Source organism: Fukomys damarensis, unplaced genomic scaffold (assembly GCF_012274545.1).
Source record: "Fukomys damarensis isolate Sample0158 unplaced genomic scaffold, DMR_v1.0_HiC HiC_scaffold_32, whole genome shotgun sequence".
Taxonomy (NCBI): Eukaryota; Metazoa; Chordata; class Mammalia; order Rodentia; family Bathyergidae; genus Fukomys; species Fukomys damarensis.
In genome coordinates this window covers 18,812,849-18,834,299 of record NW_022900944.1, presented here as the reverse complement: position 1 = coordinate 18,834,299, position 21,451 = coordinate 18,812,849, and the positions used below count along the sequence as shown (strand labels likewise).

General features: G+C 35.0%; 1 protein-coding gene across 3 annotated transcripts in view; it reads left to right on the top strand.

The window, feature by feature from the left end:
- Cfap299 (cilia and flagella associated protein 299) overlaps positions 1 to 21,451 on the top strand; it is a 568,391-nt gene that overhangs the window by 536,358 nt on the left and 10,582 nt on the right. For 2 of the 3 annotated variants that reach the window (XM_010628604.3, XM_010628595.3), the window contains exon 5: positions 13,885 to 14,014. The exons of the other annotated variant lie outside the window; for it this stretch is intronic. In XM_010628604.3, coding sequence (XP_010626906.1) covers positions 13,885 to 14,014 — 130 coding nt within the window. The remainder of the gene's footprint in view (positions 1 to 13,884; positions 14,015 to 21,451) is intronic. 3 annotated transcript variants of the gene reach the window in all.

Below are 21,451 nucleotides of genomic sequence, written 5' to 3'. Positions count from 1 at the left end.
AGTAAAATATGTATCCAGGTTTGAACCCTGCCCCTTTTTCTTACTTCTAGCTCCCACTACACTAGGCTATGTTTACAATTTTCAAGATGTGAAACTTGAGAGCCAAATCCTCCTAAAAGTGTGTAAAGACACAATAAATCAAAGGGTGCTTTTATAATCATAGAATAGTGGCATTATAAAGAGCTTTGGTGATACATAATTTAACCTCTGAAGACAAGAGAAAAATGAAACCACTGAATTAGGGTTTAGAATTCTTAAATCCTAGATAGATGTTCTAGGTCAATCCTCTTAATTTCCTTGTGAAATGGTTTATCTTGCCACTTCTTTATTGTTTCTGTAATGAGTGAAAATAGCATTTGTATAATTGATCAGACTATAAATAATATTAGCATAGATATGTGTATATATATATAATTCATTTAGTCATAATCATTTATTGATTACATGTATTGAAGAAAAATATTTTTGATATGTTACGATTGAAGAGCTTATGTACGGTTCATCTTGTTAAGTAGAGTTAAGCAGGTACTGTAAATTAGCTGCTTAGGTGGGAAAACTGAGTTGAGGTTGGGCAGGTGGGGAATGTTGGCATAGAGAATATGGATTTAATTATAATATATTATGATGGAAATGTGACAGCTTGGAGATAATCTGGGTTTGGGAAATCTTTTAATCTTTTTTCTGTTGTGTTCTTTCCCCTTGTTATCTTCCTCCCTCTTTCTTTCTTTTTTTTTTCCTTTGTTTAATTCGAATCATTTATGCATTTTGTACTTCAGAGGAAAAGCTTGTAGTGGCATGAGCAGTTACATAAGAGAAAATTGGAAAAATTATTTGAAGTAAGTAAACAAGCAGTAGGAGTTTAAATTTGGAACATATATGGAGATAATTTTTTAGCTGGGAAAAGAAAGGGGAAACCTACCATTAAGTTGAATGTTTGAAGCCAGAAAATATTGTTAATATAATTACAGTTCTGAATGCTACTGATGGCATGTTGTTCATGTTTCTATTGAGTGTTCTTTATTTTCTTCATGAAGTAAAAGGAAAGTTGTCTTCTGAAAGGAAGCGAAAGAATAAGAAACATGAGCAATGTAATGGAGCTCATAGAGAAATATAACAAACCACTCTGCAGTATCTGGAACCCAGCCAGAGCTAAGGAATGGGAGTTTAAGATTACACTGATGGCACCTTATTTTCAGGATGTTACCAGAAGACAGAGAATGCACCTGTTTCAGTTGGTTGACAACCGGCATTTTTCAGTAGAATCAGAGAATAAATTTGAATATCTGAGCAAGTGTTTTGTGAATCAGGGATAAGTAAAGGAATAAAGAAATGATTGTACATTAGGACAATCAAGGTAAGTAGGAGCTCTAGGCTTCAATAGGGTCAAAACAGTAATGTAACTAAATTAAGAAGTAGTGGGCTAGGGATTTAGCTCAGTGGTTCTGTGGCCTGTTTTGCAAGCACAAGGACCTGAGTTCAATCCCCAGTACAAAAAAAAAAAATAGTAATTACTTTGCCAACTAAAAGTAATCAAACAAAAGCAGATAAAAAGATAATTTGTTTCATATTCTACAGTCCAGGCTTGAGACTTTAGCACAGTAGATATATGAACTTAACAATTTTTTTTATTGAGTTTATTGGTACATTCAGGGATACAGTACAGTTACATTCATTGTTGGGATCATGTACCTTTACATGGCAAGTCTTGATTCTCATTTTTTTCTCCTTACCTCTGCCCTCCCTTCACCCCCTCCTCCCCTCCCCATCTACAAACACTTTATTTTCATCTTTTCATTCTCTCACATTTTTTTCTTTTCCCTTTTTGTTCTTCCCCTACGTATCACACCTTCCCTACACCTTTAGCTCCTTTCCTCCCATTTCTAAATGTCAGTAATCTTATTAGAATCTTATGCATTGTTGCAGAATATTCACACCAGGGAAACTATTTGGTATTTACACATGTGGGACTTATTTATTTCACTTAGGAGTATATCTTCAATATGTATCCATTTTCCTATGAATGAATCTATTCTCTCGCTCTTTATGGCTGAGTAATATTCCATTTTATAGAAAAACCACAACTTCTTTATCCAGTTTCCAACGGATGGGCAAATAGGTTGTTTCCAAGATTTAGCTATTACAAACTGTGCCGCTATAAACATGGGTGCACATACTTCTCTGTGATATGATTCTTTTAGTTCTCTTGGAAAGATACCCAACAGAGGGATGGCTGGGTCAAATGGAACCTCCAGTCCAAGCTCTTTGAGGTATCTCCATATTGATTTCCATAGTGGTTGCACTAGTCTGCACTCCCACCAACAATGGAGGAGGGTTCCTTTCTCCCCACAACCCCGCCAACATTTGTTATTGTGTGATTTCTTGATAGCAGCCATTCTTTGTGGGGTGAGGTGGAATCTCAGTGTTGTTTTCATCTGCATCTCTCGAATGACCAGTGATGTGGAACATTTTTTCATATATTTTCTTGCTGCTTTCACTTCTTTGTATGAGAAATGTCTGTTCATTTCGGATGCCCATTTTTGGATCGGGTCTTTATATTTGGGGGGACTGATTGTTTTGAGTTCTTTATATATCCTTGATAATAGTCCTTTGTCTGAGGTACAGCTGGTAAAAATTTTTTCCCACATTGTAGATTGTCTCTTAGTTCTGCTAATGGTTTCTTTTGAAGTACAGAAGCTTTTTAGTAAGATGAGATCCCAGTTGTTGATTCTTTCTGCTAGTTCCCGTGCTACTGAGGATTTGTTCATAAAGTCTTTTCCTATACCAATGTCTTCCAGAGTTCTGCCTAACTTACTTTCCAGCAAGTTTAATGTTTCTGTTTTAATATTTAGATCTTTAATCCATTTGGATTTTAATTTAGTGCATGGCGAAAGATAAGGGTCTAATTTTAATCTGTGACAGGTTGATATCCAGTTTTTCCAACACCATTTATTAAAGAGGCTATCTTTCCTCCACTGAGGATGGTGAGCTCCTTTGTCGAAGATGAGGTAGCTGAGTACATCTGCATTTGTTTTTGTGTCTTCCAGTCTGTTCCATTGATCCTCAGGCCTATTTCTTTGCCAGTACCATGCTGATTTTATCACAGTGGCTTTGTAGTATAGTTTCAAATTGGGAATTGTTACACCTGGTGCCATGTGACTGTTGCCTATAATGGCTTTTGCTATTCTAGGTCTCTTGTGGTTCCAAATGAATTTTTGGATTCTTTTTTCTAGTTCTGTGAAATATAGTGTTGGAATTTCAATTGGCATTGCATTGAATGTATATAGCAGTTTCGGTAGTATGGCCATTTTCACTATGTTGATTCTTCCTACCCAGGAGCAGGGGATATCTTTCCATTTTTTTATATCCTCTTCGATTTCTTTTTTCAGAGTGCTGTAGTTTTCAGTGTAGAGATCTTTTGTTTCTTTTGTTAGATTGATTCCTAGATACTTCATTTTTTTGGATGCTATTGTAAAAGGAATTTTTTCCCTTATTTCTCTTTCTGTCTGTCTGTTATTTGTGTATAGAAAGGCTATTGATTTTTGGGTATTCACCTTGTATCCAGATACTTTACTGAATCTGTCAATTAAGTCTAGAAGTTTTTTGGTGGAGTTTTTTGGATCTTCAATGTAGAGTATCATATCATCAGCAAATAATGATAGTTTAACTTCTTCCTTTCCTATCTTTATTGCTTTAATTTCTTTCTCTTGTCTAATTGCTGTGGCTAATGTTTCCAGAACTATATTGAAGAGAAGTGGCGATAGTGGGCATCCTTGTCTTGTTCCTGATTTTAACATGAAGGTTTTCAGTTTTTGGCCATTCAATATGATGTTGGCTGATGGTTTTTCATAAATAGCCTTTATTAAATTGAGGTATAGACCATCTATTCCAATTTTTTGCAGGGTTTTTATCATGAATGGGTGTTGAATTTTATCAAATGCTTTTTCTGCATCTATTGAGAGGATCATATGGTTTTTGTCCTTGACTTTGTTAATATAATGTATTACATTCACTGACTTTCGTATGTTGAACCACCCTTGCATCTCTGGAATAAATCCGACTTGGTCATGATGGATGATCTTCTTAATAATCCTCTGTATTCTGTTTGCTAGTATCTTATTAAGGATTTTTGCATCTATATTCATTAAGGAGATTGGTCTGTAGTTCTCCTTTTTGGTTGTATCTTTCTCTGGTTTGGGAATCAGAGTGATACTTGCTTCCAGGAATGAATTTGGAAGTATAGCTTCTCTTTCAATTTCATTGAAAAGTTTGAAGAGTAATGGTAGTAGTTCTTCTCTAAATGTCTTGTAAAATTCAGCAGTGAATCCATCAGGGCCTGGGCTTTTCTTTGTTGGTAAGTTTTTAATTACATTTTCAATTTCACTGATTGTGATTGGGGTGTTTAAAATGTTTTTATCTTCTTCGTTCAACTTTGGTAATTCATAAGTATCTAGAAATCTGTCCATTTCTTCTGTGTTTTCCATTTTATTAGAGTACAGGTTCTCAAAGTAGGTGTTCATGATCCTCTGGATTTCTTTCGGATCTGTTGTGACTTCGCCTTTTTCATTCCTAATTGCATGGATCTGAGCCTTTTCTTTCCTTTTTTTGATAAGATTAGCTAAGGGTTTGTCAATTTTATTTATTCTTTCAAAAAACCAGCTCTTTGTTTCATTTATTTTTTGTATCGTTTTCTTAATTTCAATTGCATTGATTTCTGCTCGGATCTTTATAATTTCCTCTCTTGTTCGAGCTTTGGGTTTTTCTTGCTCTTGTTTTTCTAGGAGTCTAAGTTTCATCGTTAAGTTGTTTATTTGAGCCCGCTCTGTTTTCCTAGTGTGGGCATTCAATGTTATGAATTTTCCACGTAGAACTGCTTTCATTGTGTCCCAAAGATTCCTGTATGTTGTATTGGCATTCTCATTTATTTGTAAAAACTGTCTAATTTCTTCTTTAATTTCCTCTGTAATCCATTGATTGTTTAGGAGAGTGTTGTTCAGTTTCCATGTGCTTGTGAAGTTTCTATAGTTTCTTGTGCTATTGATGTCTAGTTTGATTGCACTATGATCTGATAATAAACAGGGGATGACTTCAATTTTTTTGCATTTATTTAGACCTGTTTTGTGAGCCAGTATGTGGTCTATTTTGGAGAATGATCCATGTGCAGCCGAAAAGAATGTATATTCTGGTTTTTGGGGGTGGAATACTCTATAAACATCTATTAAGTCCATGTGTTCCAAAGCTTGGTTCAGTTCTATTATTTCATTGTTGATTTTCTGCCTAGTAGATCTGTCAATTTGTGATAGTGGGGTATTTAAATCCCCCACTACAATTGTATTAGTGCTTATTTGGTTTTTCATGTTACTTAATATTTGTTTTATATAGTTGGGGGCATTTATATTTGGTGCATATATGTTTATGATTGTCAGCTCTTCCTCTTGAATTGTTCCCTTTACAAGGATGTAGTGTCCTTCTTTGTCTCTCTTAATGAGTTTTGGTTTGAAATTTACTTTATCTGAGAATAAGATTGCTACCCCTGCTTTTTTCTGGACTCCTGACGCATGGAGAATTGTTTTCCATCCTTTCACTTTCAGTCTATGGACTTCCTTTTGCACTAGGTGTGTTTCTTGTATACAACATATTGTTGGATTTTGCTTCTTAATCCATTCTGCCAATCTGTTTCTCTTGATTGGTGAATTGAGGCCATTAACATTGATGGTTACAACTGATATATTTTGACTTATTCTTGTCATGTTTTTGTCCATTTGTTGACTCTTTTTACTTTTTCTCCCATCTCCTTTTAGTTTCTTGCCTTGCCTATTTGATTTGGTCTGTTGGGCCTCATGTTATTGTGAATTTCGTTGTCCTTTTCTAGGATATTGTTTAGAATTCCTTGCAGTGCTGGTTTGGTGTTCATGAAATTTCTCAGGTGCTCTTTGTCGTGGAAGTATTTTATTTCCCCATCTATTTTGAAAGAGAGTTTTGCAGGATACAAAAGTCTAGGTTGGAGATTCTTTTCTTTTAGGACTTGGAATACCTCACTCCAGGCTCTCCTTGACCTAAGGGTTTGTGTTGAAAAGTCTGCTGTGATTCTAATGGGCTTCCCTTTGCATGTGATTTGTTTCTTTTCTCTTACTGCTTGTAGTATTTTGTTTTTCTGTTGGATTTCTGGAATCTTGATTATTATATGTCTAGGTGTAGATTTTTTTTGATCGTGGCTAGTTGGGGTTCTATATGCCTCACTTATCTGTATGTCTAATTCTTCCCTTCTGTTTGGGAAGTTTTCTGTTATTAATTCTGTGAAGAGCTTTTTTATATCATTTGTGTTTTCTCCTGTTTTTTCATGAATTCCTATCAGTCTTATGTTATTTTTCTTTGTATCGTCTAGGAGTTGTTGGATTGATTTCTCATGATCCCTTACTGTTTTTAATAGACCTCTTTTTTCACGGTCACTGACTGCTATCCTATCTTCTATATCTGAAATTCTATCTTCGCGAACTTAACAATTTTAATCATCCTCTCTCAGCTTCAATTCCTTCATCTACAAGAATTCTAATAAAATATGAAATCTCATTATTAAAACTAAATTTGTCTACTTACATAAAGAAATAGCACAGTGCTGTTGCATACCCCTGAGAAGTTACACTTTAGAGTTTGTGGACCAGTCATTGGCGGGTTTTTCCTTAGAACCTAATTAATAACTGTTCATGGAAAATCCTACAATTTAGGGGCAGGGGACAGAGATTTGCAAATAGCCAGTCTGACAGCATTATTCAGTTCCCCTTGCTACTGATTGGCTGCTGCCTGGTAACTCATTTCCGGTAGATGCACCAGCATTCCCACATTGTAACAGGTTACTGAAGCTTGTATAATTATCTGGAATACTCTCAATTTTGTTCTTCTTAGAGTCTTGAGATCCCTAAAATGCCAGCAAAACTCCCTGCACCTTGTAAGATTTTATTAATACAGTATTTTATTAAATTAAATTGTATAAGTCTGGCAGATGTATCATATTCAGGGTTTAAACTATAAAAAATAGGCATTTATAGGAATTTTCTGACCATATCTGAAATTCAGTTTTTCAAAATTCACAGGTGCTCCAGGAATGTAATTCCCACAAATTTCAGGGATCCACTATATATCTACTCACACACAATTTTCTGTGACAAAATCTTTTCACAGCTAAAATAGACTTTTTCTTCTTCGTGATATGGAGGATATTCCATCTTAAGAAAAACAAACCTCAAAGAAAACAAACCATACAATTTAAAAATTTAAAAAATAATTGAGCAGTAATTCTCCTCAGAAGATACACAGGTGCTAAAAAAAACAGTCAACATCATTAATCATTAAGGAAATGCAGATTAAGATGATAGTAGATCTCTACACACTTTGTAGCACTGCTTAAATGTTTAAAACTGACTGTATTAAATATTGGCATGGATACAGAGAAACTGGAACTGTCCTAGAACATGTTATAATCATTTTGGAAATAGTTTTTATAAAGTGTTTACATCATATGACACCCTCCATTCCTTTCCTGTTTTGCTGAAGTGGAAAAAATGTATGTCCAAACACTTAAAAAGAAATGTACATGCTGGCTTCATTTGTCATTGTCCAAAACTAGAAGTAGCCCAAATACCCATCAATAGACAAGTGAATAGACAAAATTCTGTATAACCAAATAATGGGATGCTTGTCAATAAAAAGGAATAAATGATAGATAAGTGCAATACAGATGAATCTCAAAATAATTAGGCCAAACTAAAGACACTATGCTGTGCGCCTCCATTTTATCTAAAAGAAAATGTAAATGAATCTACAGTGATAACAAAGCAGATCAGAGACTGTTGATGATGGAAGTACAAAGATTTATCTGACACAATACCAAATTTACAGGGAATCTGATGAAGGGATTACAGCTCTGGCTCAGTGCACTGCGGGAGGAAAGAATATGTATCTTCACTGTCTTGATCTAGGTGATGATTTCATGACCAAAATTATATACTTCAAATATTTTGCATTTCCGGGATGTCAGTTATACCTCAGCAGAGTAGTAACTCTAAAAAACATATGACAAAAGGAAAAAATGGAAACAAAGTCTCTGTAAATAGGTAGGAGTGGTGGGTTCGAATGGAGGGCAGGGGAATGGGGAAAAAGTAAGAACCAAGATACATCATGTAAGGGTACAAGTTCTCAATGACGAGTGTGACTGTGTTGTATGCCTAAAATGTACCAATAAACTTAATAGGAAAAAAATCCAATTGAGGTAGTTGGGGAATTAATATAATTGTCCTATTCTGATCCACCTCAGAAGTTTCTAGGGACACACAAGGAACATCTCTGATAAGAAGTAAGATTGTTGTGTGTGTAGTTAGAACTTCACCACCGCTTGGACTACCTTCTCACAAAACAGGTGGCTTTAAATCATGGTGATAGTTGAACCAACTGTCATCCTTCTCTCTGTATTATTTGCCACCTCAGTCACTCCTTTGAATTTAAGTTGCAATGGTACTTCTGGATCTATTATCCTAGAAAACTCTCTAAACCTTCATAAATTCATTCATTATCCATTTATGCAATTAATATGCATTCGGTATCTACCATGAGCTGAAACGTTTTGGAAACAGAACAATTCATCACACAAACCAAGATCCCTGCTTTCATTTCCTTGACTATTTGATGGAGATTTCAAGTTCAAAATTTTCTAAAGTGAGCTATACCTTCTGCCATCTGTTCCTTCTCTTATGATTAATATCCTATTAAATGGTTTCATTCACTCAGGGATCTAAACCAGAAACCTTAGATGAATCCTAGACTCCTCTTGTGTCCTCGTCTCTCACAGGCCCACTGAGTCCTTCCATTCTGCTGGTTAGTGTCTTCTCAAATCCAGATCCTCATGTTCATCCATATGTTCATCCATATGAACATCCTCAGTTCATCCAGAACTGCCTGAGCTACTGAGATTTTCTCACTATCAAAGTAATTGTCACACCACTTCCAAAATTATCTTTCTGAAATTATATTTTTATCAAACTATCTCATTGCTGAAATCTTTCTTCATGCCTCCCTATTTCTTAGGAATAAGTCCAGCTATCATCCTATTTCATATAAGATCCACTATGATCTGTCTGTCTGCTAGCATAATTTTCTGTAATATCTGGTGCCTTTCATTATCCAGTTAAGCTGAATAACACATTTTCATGCAAGCATTTGTTTTCTTACTCCCTGTCCACCCAGAATAAGCCAAAAATATACCAAATGCTTCAAATGATATAGATTTATATTATCCTTTATTCCAGATTTTATAAAACTCAATTAATTTAAATTATCTGGGAAAAAGTGATACTGTAGCTATAGTAATAAGAACAAAACTGAAGATTTTTTTGGCTTGTCTTTAAAAATTAAAATCATCACCGAGATCTACCAAGTAAAAAAAACATCAAAAACTTTTGAAAAATCGCTCAGTAAAATTCAGCATCTTACTTTTATGCCTCACCTTAACATCATACTTTTTACCTTATAATACTTTTTTCTATTTTTCTCATCAATTCAACAAAATATGAAAGGAGACCAGGAGATGGAGAAAGAAGGAAAGGAGAGGGGAGGGGAATGAAAAAGAGAGTTAAGATGTGTTATGTACATCTACCAGCTCCCCACAATGAATGTAATCATTATGTACTGCTACAAATATGTGGTCATAAAACACACATACCTAATACATACATATGTATTTACATAAATGAGAAAAAGGAACAAAAGCTTAGAAACCTCATTTTGGAAATGAAGACACCATATGCCTATCTACACTAATACTATTATTTAATAATTGAATACTTAGAAAAACAGAAAATCAACTAGTAAAACAAATGGTAGGACCCATATATAAATTTTTCTTACAGTTGACATATAGGATAGATAAATATTTAGAAAAAGTATATTTTATAAAATTAAACCTCATCTTCATAAAGTGGTAAATAATCAATTAAAATAACAATCAAAAGTATAAAACCCTTAAGAATAATCTGAAAAATCATTTCTTCCAAATAAATTAATTCATTTAAATAATATACATTATTGTCTCTGCTACTTAGGGTTCTAAGCTCTGAAGATTAAATACCTTGACAATGAAAATTCAAATGATTAAGGGAAATGAAACAATCTGAAATTCATCACAATAAAATTAGCAAATAGGAATAGATGAATTCTTATTTTTGTGAAGTTTATACTTTTTTTTTTTTTTTTTTTGTGCCGGGGATCAAACTCAGGTCCTTGTGCTTGCAAGACAAGCAGCGGAACCGCTGAGCTAAATCCCCAGCCCATAAAGTTTATACTTTAAATTTTGATCTGCAAAATTAGAACAAATTCATCAGTTTAGCAGTGTTATAAATATGTATTCAGTAGGAAAAGTGTAGAAATATATACTATTGCTTTTTAAATAGTATACAGTAAAAGAAGCATCACAAATCATTGCTTGCAGGAGAAATTCACTGGCAGGTAACGCTGATACAATCATTTATCCATATTTGTGTTGTAGCCATGTGTAACTTTCCACTTCCTTTTTCAAACAATTTAGAGATCACAATAAGTCGCGTAAACCAGCATCTTCTCTATAAATTCAACTTTTTAGTCCTTATGTTCCACAAAATCCCAGATACCTTCCACACAGGGCTGCTGACCTTGTCATCTCCATTCCAGCTGGCTCGGGCAAGAAAACAGCATGGAAGCTTTGGATGGGTTCAGGCTAGAAGTGACAAGTATGGCTTCTACCCATTTGCCATTGCCTAAATTCCAACTACATGCTTGCATGGCTCCAGACTGAAGGTCTTTCTAAACAGAATGTAGAGACTTGTGTTTGGCCAAGCAGCTACTATTTCCTGCAGAGATGAGCTTTGGGTAGCCACAACTAATAGAATGTGGGAGAAAAAAGAGTGTGTTTGACAGAGCAAGCTCTGAGGTCAGGATCTAATGTTAGCATCCAAGGGACATCATTTCCTTGTCAGTTAAGTGTGTGAATGTGAGTCATTTTATATCTACTTGATAGGGTTGGTGATAAGATTAGAGACAAATTAATAGTGTCCCATCAGTAGCCAGTACAGGTAATTGTTAAATAGCTGTAATTGTTAGTTGTCTTCATTTAGAACCTCAGCATTCCTGTTGATTGGTTCCAGGAGGAACCATGAGTTCTGAAAACGAAGAGTATTATGAAAATTGTTTTGGCTGGAAAGTGTAGTGAGTTGTGATGCAGTCAACACTGACAAGTTCTAGTTTGTACCTTGAGTTCCAAACAACCAGTACGGTCACAACAATGTTTGCATCTAAATACATGGAATGTCAATTTCAAAGAATTTCCAAACAGTCTGGTATCAAGTTATGACTATACTAATAATTTTAGCTTATTGGAATTGGCATGTGAAATTAAGCCAGTTTCTCACCCCAGTAAAGGGGAAAAAAAGTTGTCAAACAACCTAAATTGCTTATTCAAAAGTGTTGCATGCTATGCAAATTATCTGTTTTATGACGTCTACCTGGATTTCCATAAAGTTTTTAATCTGAAGTCTGAGCAACAAGATAGGAATATGTATATAAACTTTGCCACCTTACATATAGGTATGACTCAAGGATTTCGCTCAGATTATCTATATCTAGATTTTTTTTTTTTTTTTTTTTTGGAACCAGAGATTGAACTAAGGGCTTTGCACTTGCAAGGCAAGACGCAGAACCACTGAGCTAAATCCCCAGCCCAATATCTAAATATTTCATAAACAATTATTTAGAGAGACATATATGTCAAATTGAAAATCACATCATGCCCCCCATTCCAATTTAGCAATTGCCCATTAAAACTGAAGTTAAATTATCTTCTTTTTTTATGGGTTAAACTGAATTAGAAAACTCAGCTTGGAGGATCCAGACTCGTTAGCTGTAAATACTTTTACTACTGAATTGAATTTATCATCAGAGCCATGGGCACTTTCCCTGCCTTTACCTAGTGGCGGCTGAACTTGCCATGGTAAAATGCCTCTCTTAAAGACAACCAAAGTGAGGACCTAAAGGAGCACCAGAGCTCCCCTTCTTTTCTCAATTCACCAATCGATGTTTTTTCCTGCTTCTTTAAGGTGGACTGAGCAAAGAGAGTTGATAAACGGTGTGGTATGTCAGTTTGAGTGGATGAAGAAACACCTAAAGGATTAGTGGAGCACAGTATTGGTGCGTCCGTGGATGACTGACATCCGGGCTGTGAGCTGAAGCGGAGTAACTCACCCCTGATGTGAGTGGCACCAACCAATATGCTTGCAGCCTGGACAAAATACAAAGGGAAAGAAGAAACAAGTCTGTTTGCCTTCGCTCTTCAGAGGAACTCTGGTCTTTGCCACTTCCTTTGGATGTTAGACTCCAGTTCTTTCAGGCTCCGGCACAGATTCTGGTTAACTTTTGGACAAAAATTTGCACCAAACTACAGTGAGCCCCAGGGCGTTCCATCTTAGGCTGGATCCTTCCCCTCTCCAGGGCACAGACAGCCATTTGTCATTCTTCCAAAAATCTGCTTTTCTAGCGAACTCTAATACACAGAAATGCTGAAAAGAAAAAATGTTTTCCCTTACTCAGTGCCTCAGAAAGACATTCTCTATTTTGGCCATGAAATAGTAGTAAAGAATGGGAGTGAACAGTTCTCATGAATTATTTTACTCAAAAAGAAGGCGGATAATAATAAGAGTAAAACAACCCAGAAACAGGATCACAGGAAACTGATTAAAAATGGAAGGGTAGGGGAAAGGAAATAAGGGAAAGAAAAAAAAATGAGAAAATGAAAAAATGGAAATAAAGTTTTTGTAAATAGGGAAGGGAGGAGGGGATGAAGGGAGGGCAGGGGTATGGGGAAAAAATGGGAACTAAGACCTGTCATATAAAGGTACAAGATCCCAATGATGAATGTAACTGTACTGTATACCTAAAATGTACCAATAAACTCAATGAGAGGAAAAAATAAATAAATGCCCCAGAAGTAGAATGGTTCATACGCTACAGATATCTCTGTGCCTGTCATTTTAAAGGCAAACATCATATTAGAAACATGTCAATAGAAATGAAATACATAAAAATATAAGCAAGTGGAGAACTCTTTTAGTTCAAATAACAGATTATATTCACTTTTCACAAGTATAAAACAATGTGTGCAAAATAAAAAGTTTCCATAGAAGAATTTTAAACAGATAGAGTGCTAGAATGCAGTGGTGAATAACTGACAGAGCATCTGTATGCTCTGAAACACGGGTTTGGGTTGAAATAGCATCTTCATGATGTCTTATCCATCGCAGGACATTGGTCTTGCTGGTTGATCTTGCTTCCTGTCCTTGCCTTGTCTGTGAGTGACAACACCTTCATAGGGGTGCTGCGCTTTGGAAACTACACACACATGAATAGTTCCCCAGACTTCTGGGACACACAATGAAAAGAAGATCCTGAAAGAAATAGATTAATTTGAAAGTGTTTTGAGTGTAGAGGTATCTTACCCTGCTTTCTCTTCCACTAAACAGTCACTTTGTACCCTGAAGAGTTTGCAAAGGAAGTAATAACCCTGAATTGCATCAATTTTCCTCTTGACTTCCTATGAATATATTGTTGGAATAGGTCCTAGGTCCTAGGTCTTACAATGTCCAAACCAGAAATTCACCCAAGACCATTATAAATGTGTATCTAAATGATTGGAGGATAAGTCAATCTGATGCCCTCTGCAAGATTTGAAATCTCAGATGTTTTCTGTACGGTTATACATGCTCTTGCTATCCGTTTACCTTAAATCTGAACTTCCCCAAATATTTTCTAGAATACATTTATTAACTTAATGTATTATACATCTTAAATCTTAGTAAACGTTTATTTTTGCAGCTTTTACAACTGGGATAGTCAGGTGGCTGTTTGTAATTCAAGTCCAAATTATCAAGTGATTGCTGACAATCCAGATGGCTTACTTTTCAAATATAAAAAAGACAGAAAAATTCTCAATGTCGACCCAAAGGTAATTCTGATTCATATTTATATATCTTTTCAAATTCTATGGTATTTCTACAAATATTTAAAAATTAAATAGCTGGTACATTTAAAATTTTTCACACTAGAAATGAAAAACTTTTAAAACTTAGTGTGTACTTTCTTAAAAAAAAATCTTGACAGCTTAATTTGCAGAAATTACGGAGAAATAGTTTAGGGGGAATTGAAGTAGGTGGGAATACTTCTCCAGTCACAGCAACAGAAAGAGATCAACTAGTGGGCACTTTTCTTTTTCATCTTGATCCTGGAGATGTCCAGTTGCATTTGCTCTTGGTTGGGAGGTGAGATTATTTAGGAGAGTGAGATTATAACCTCACATTTGTACCCAGAATTATAACATCTCTCTATATGTGGCTAAGACTGATAAGAGTATGGCCATTAGCATATGTCTAAATGTTCACTTAGAAAATGCATTATCTCAAATATTTTAAAAGCGTGCCACACAATATTTCGAACTAGTTAAAGAAATTAATATTCTCATCTGACATGTTTTCAAAGAAAGACTGCTATTACACCGTGACTGTTGATCATGACCTGATGTCTGGGGATGAAAATTGGGATGTTGCTTAATATTACTGTGGGCTTGAGTTGTTTAGGTGTGTTTTTTTAACTTTTGAGAATATGTTATTCACAGTCATATGACAATATCAGTCTAAAATCCAAAGACAAGAAAAATATTCCTTTACGGTGAAGAAAATAAGAATTGAGGGATATTCATTAGTGTAGAGGCAAGGATGAACCAAAAGTGAGAAAGAGGAATCAGGGTTTTAATTTTTTTTCTAAAAAATGATTCAGAGATTCAATATCAAAATTCATTTTCTCATAGCCACTTAATACAGTTCCTGGCACATTGAAGTGCTCAGTAACTATGGGTCCAAAGCATAAATGAATGAAATTCGATATCAAGAAATGGATTATATCTGCAATCCATCAGCTGCAAGTATCAGAAAACCCAAAACAGTGGTTAAAGCAGAGTAGAAGCCTCTTTCCCACATGTGAGTCTAGAGAGCAGAGCAGGCCAATGTTGGGCTGGCAGCTCCATTGTCATCTGGACAGGGTGGCTCTCCTCCCCAGAACTCATGGGGTGGGGCTGAAGGGATAGGAAAGACCTGCCTTGGCGGCCTTTAAGAAAGTTTCCCAAAAGTTTCCACACAAAGTCACTTGTCCCACTGCAAGTGCAAAGCCATTTCTAACCCTAGTGAAGATGCTAAAGTGTAATCTTTTTTCAGGTGGCCTCATCCACTCACCCTGCTTTAGTTTTTATGGGACAGGGAAAAGAGAGGTTGAGTAGACATCTAGCAATTTCTGACACATATGACTTCTTTCCAAAGAATACTACTCTTTTTGGATCTCAGGCTTCTGAGTGAAATAAGATACTAAAGTCAGAAAATCTCCAGAGCCATATTTATTATGAATCTATGAGTACCAAAAATTTTTAGAAACACACTTGTTCTTCACTAGTGTCTTCTTACTGATGAGTGTCAAAAGGTGGTTAGTTGAGACAAATATAGAAAACTTAAACATTCATTAAACTTCACAAACAGTATTCAGAATCTTTTCCTTTGGAATGCTTAACTATATATATACAGTTGTAACATTATTAATAGTTTAATGAAGCCACACAAGACAAAGTTTTAATCAGCTTTGAAAGACATATTTAACCTATTTCAGGGATCTATTTTTTTAATTGTATATTTCAAGAATGTATGTCATGAATTATTTTTATGGACTTAGGGGAATCATTATTCAATGCAAACTGTTACTTGAACATGGTTCAAATAACTTTAACTAAAACTTTCACTTCCAAAATAATGAACAAGAGATTTCAAAGTAAACAATAAAGGAAATATAACATTTTTTTCTTGTTTTCTGGAAGAAAAATATTCGAATTTGAAGGAAAAAATTCCAAATCTTAAAGAACAAGGAGTTAATGAGTGATAAAAATAAAAGCTTATCCAGTGACTACTTGATGAAATTTGGATACTTTTTATTCTACTTGTGATATATTTTATATTTATATTTTAATTGTATATGTTTGAAGATTAAATATTAATGTTATATTTTCTAGAAAGAAATACTGATCTTGAGTATCAATCAGTAAATGAATCTCTATGCCTTACTATGCTATTAGTTGGCTGCATGACCCTGATAAATTCAATTAATTTTCTTGCATTTTAATGTTCACAACTGGAAAAATGAGGGTTTGTTTTATTTGTTGCTTTTGTTTTATTTCTGATCTCTACAGTCCCTCTAAAGCACCAATCTAAATCTTCAGAAATCCTGGCTCCACTGAATACAGAAGTACATACTTCACTAAGCAGCCATTGTGATTCTATCTATTGTCCATGAGCCATGATTTTTAAAAAATTTTCTCCTCAAAAAGACAATCAGTTCAAGAAATCTTGCATAATATCTCAAATATAAGTAAAACACATAGATTTTAATTTATGAACCAAATATAAAATTAACCTATATATTTCTGCATGATTTTTTATTCATCCTCTTTAAAGATCCTTGATGTTTGGTATTGCATGTATCCAGTGTAACATTCCTTACAGGTCTAAAGGACAAATAAGCTAAAATGACTCCTAAAACTGCAAATTAAAAGAATTCCACTTTTATACTTAATATTTTTCTTAATAATTTTGCTTAAAATTCTTCCAAAGATGAGCATATCCTAAATCTATCAGTTTAGGTACTATAAAATACTGTGAGGTGAATGCAGCACAGCCCTCCTTTCTTTTTATTTCAAGTACTCTCTCTGGAATACTTTATGCTTAAAATTAAAGAGGTCAAGATAAATGAAAGGTGGAAACAGTGGTAAACAGGATGTGTTTCCTTTGTGCAGCACAGATGTAGACTCATTAATTCTGAAGTGTGGTTCCCATGAAACACACTTGTTTGTGAATGGTAAGAGTGGAAAAAGAAAACTGTGCAGGTCTTAGAACAAGTAATATGAGTTCATTGGTTAAGAAATTCCAAATGCAATAAGAGTTTGGTTGCATTGAAAACAGGACCACTGGCTTTAACTTCCCTGCAGCTGTATAACATCTGGAACAAATAAGGCAAGTTTCTATTTTTGAGTGAAGAATGCTTGTCTGAGTGATTCACACCCACCAAAATGTTTCCAGTATATTATCTTTAGAGGGCTTGAGTAGAATCGCTTTGAATTTATTTCTCAGTATTGTGTGCACAAGTAAATCATATAGGCATTTTTTTTTACTTTTAGAAAATACTAAGCATAGAAGAGTTTGCTTTGAGTCTTACCACAATATAGGTGCTCTAAAACTGGTATGAAGCATCAATAAGGTGAGAGAAGAGAGAGTATATAGACTAGTAAAAACAAGAAAAAAAATCTTTTTTACACCAGCTTTTCTCCCTATATTCTTCCCATTCACTAAAATGGAAAAGCTCCTTGAGAAAAGACCTTGGAAAAATAACTTGATTAATAAATATTGAACAAATATGCATTGAAAAAATAATTGGATAGATCATTCTCTCTGCAAAACAAATAATGGCAATAATTGTGCTGCACTATAAAAATTGAGTAGATTATGCTACTAATATTTGCTGTATCAACATTAGTGAGAATGAATACAGCTATTCCAGTTTCTATCCATCCAAATAAGTCAGAAAAAAATTGGGGGAATTTATCACTGGAAAGAGGTTTTGTAAAGATTATGGAGAAATCTTTATTTTGGTGTATGCTTTCAAATCTTGTGTGGTCCCAGGAATATGTAATTTAAATTATCTCAATGAGGCTATTAAATTAAAACATATTTTGACTTGTGAATAGACTCAACTTAGGTGACCTGCTCAAAGTCGTGTAGTTAATTAGTAAAATCTAACAATGAAGCTTAAAATTAAATATTATGAGACACAGCAGAGAGGCAAGAGTAAAACTTCAACCCTTGCCCTTTAACTGCTAATAGATTTTTAAAGAGAAAATATAACTGCCAGGTAAAGCAGTAAGTAGTAATTTGCAGAAAGAGAAATGCTTTGAGAATTTAGTGGAAGAAGGAATGACTTTTGATCTGGGGGCAGGAGCCAGTGGACAGGAGCAGTGCGATACAGCATTGGAAAATGTTAGATGACATTGGAGGAGACTGTCTTATAGCTAAGACTTGAACCATAATTAGGGATTAAATTTACAGAGAGGGAGAGAACATCCACACCAGGGGTTAAATCTATTAGCCAAATTTTGCAAGTGTAAAAAAGACAAAGGAAAATTTAAGTAGTTTTGTTTGGCTGCTACATTGGTTTAGGAATAAGGTGAGAATTAAGCCTGAAAAGATCAGGAAAAGCATTGTAGACTATGAGGGGCTTGGACTGGATGTGACAGATGTGACAGGAAAGGGGAGATATGTCCAGGCTCTTATGCACATAAATAAAGGTGAAAGTCACATTTTAAGCTGACTGGAGAGTATAGAATAGAACTGACTAGAGAGGAAAATCTACAGGAAAGGACAGTAATAATAACCCAGGTAAAGAGTCAAGAGGATTAGAAGTAGGGGTCCTGCTATAGTTAGGAGATTTCAAATTCATATTTTCAGTCTTCTGTCTACTTGACCATTCAGGCAAAGACAAAACTTAGAAAATGTGTATCTGTCTAGAAAAAGCTTTGAGGGAATCCAACCTGAGAAAAGAACCCAACCCTGACAAAAGAAAGATGTACTAGAACACCTGTTGGAACATATTTGTCCAGTGGTAAAACATAAATGTCCAATGGTAAAACAAGCAAGCCAAACCACATTCAAAGATCTCAGAGATGGTGTTGTTTGTGTTAAGTGGAGGACATTTGTGAAACAAAAGTCACTGCTATAGAAAAATCTTTCTGGATGCATTGTGCCACCAAGCTTGTAGTTTATGTGCTGCTTTAGTGGGATCTATTTGTTTTCTTTATATGTCTCTACCCTCTACTCTACAAGAAACCTGAGTGGCTCTTCGTGAAAATTATTCACTGTGGACCAGCCATGACAGTGAGCTATTTCAGAATGCGAATTTCATCACGAGGGCTCTTCATCAACTCTAACACACCCTGGTTTAATTGGCAGCAATTCTTGTTAGTTCAGTGAAGCATTTCCCCTTCCTTTCTCCTCAAAGCAGCCAATCAGAAGAACAGGATCCATCCCTCAATAATCAAATTGAATTCAAAGATAATTAAGCCCAGGAGTCTATATTTTAAAAGTTTGCCCATGTGATCCTCAGGATTAGCTGGATTTGATATCTACTCGCTTACATTGTAATATTGCATTGGCTGTTGCTTTACCTTCCTGTTTGTGCTTAAAAGAATCATGCTTCATCTGATAAAATGAAATTTAACTCAACATCCTTAATTTTAAGTAGTTTAAATTATATATTCTAGGGCCTGCATGAAAAGGGGAGAGAGTACAGAGCATATACCAAACACTTCTAGATAACCTTCACAGAAACACAACGGCACTGGATACTTCAGCTAATAAATTACTGCTATTTCCCTACTATTTGGATCATTGTAGAGGGTGGAGGATTTGGGTCTGCTATTCATCCTGCTATCATTGTCTCCTTAAGAATCACTTCATGAAATATATTTTCCAGAGCCTTAGATGAAGCAACATATATGACAGAAACTTGTAAAGGATAGACTGTAAAAGGAACAGTAAGAAGCCTTTCTAGTTGTTTTATTATTCTACTGCCAGTACTAGCGTCATTCCCACACATTAGGTGCTCAGTAATCATCTGGGGAATGAACAAATTGAATATTAACTATTTGCTAAAGAAATGAATGGTAGGGCCAAGAATAATCCTGGAAACTTTTGAGGTTAACTTTAAAATATTTTAGGATCTCTGGCCATAGAAACATATGTAAAGCTAAAGATATTTTTAGCTGAAAACTACCAGAGTAATTGACTGTGGGACTTTACTCTGGTTGGTAATGAATTGAATCTTGGGGTTCTTTGCTGGGCCTTGGAATATCGACTTTAGGTGTCCAAGGCAAAGGCAATGCATTAGGTGCATAAGTGAATGAGAGCAGCAATTATTTTATTATTTTTAAAAATAAATGCATAGGCATTATTGTATAGTATGCAGATGCTAAAAACAAGTATGCCAAATTCCCTTCTATGAGCAAAAGAATATCAAACTAAACAATATTTAAAATAAAAATAAATTTGATCAATTAAAAACAACTCTTCTGGATCTTGTTTATTCTTTTTTTTTTTAAATTTAGAGGAAGATTTCTACAGCATCTTCCCACAGCTCCTGTCTCTTCTTTGTTTCTAGCCAGCAAATCCCACCTAAGCACTGTGCTTTTGCCTCTCACTGACTGCTCTTAACTTCCTTTGCCACCTGTCCTGTCGCAGCTTTGAGATTGCACTTCTCACAGAGAAAGCCCTTAGCATTTCTGCATCCTTTAGGCTGATGGTGCAGGTTTAATTTCCCAAAGCTCCACCCTCTACTGAAGACCTTCAGTTTTACAGTTTTTTTGAGGGACTATATATATTTCCTTTTCAACATTAAAAATAAACAACATACTACCTAGAATAAGTCTTAAGTAAGACTATGGTTTCTTTCAAGTCATCGAGGAAGCCCCCTCAAAGTCTATTGAAAAATGGACCTAATACTTGGCCAGTGGGGCTGGGGACACTGCTGTTGCCAGCACCATTTCTTGGCCCCTGGATTTTCCTTAGAGGTCTCTTGTTGGTTTTAAACTGTGGCACAGTCACGGTTATTAAGCAAAGCTGAAGTCTTGCCAACTTTCTGGTTTTGCTGCCCAAATTACTAAATGTTTGGTTGATTGTAGCCTTAAAACATCCACATACTAAGTAGCTTTTAAACATTTTCTCCCCTGGGCAATCACCTGGTACATCTGAACTGAAAGTCCACCACATAAAAATTAAGTATTTACTCAAGTAACTACTGCTAAAATCAGTGGGCTTAAGGAATACATTAAAAATTATATAATGGAGCTGGTCTTTTATGAATTAAAGCTAAAACTTAAATATCATGTCCTCCTCTTGACCTGGAAAACTGATTTTAATTTTATACGCAGTATTTATGGAACAACCCCTCAAGATAAGCACATTGTTGTAAAGTGTCCAATTCATGAACATATATATGAAGTGTAGCCCAAGAAAGATGAGCTGGAAGAAAGATAAAACTTAAATATATAATTTGGAAACACTATATATCGATTAATGCTTAGTAACAAGAAAATTTACATGCTAACCCTTCACTATCCGAACTAAATGACTACAGTGAAAAGTACATATCCCTACAAAACATATACGACAAAGAAAAAGTTACATTGAAGCTTCCACTTATTAGAGTAGCCTAATCAAACATGATGCCAGAGACAGGAAGAGAGATATGACCTGGAAAAACAAGACTGGAGCGATTTGAGGAAGACAATTTAGCACGAATTCTT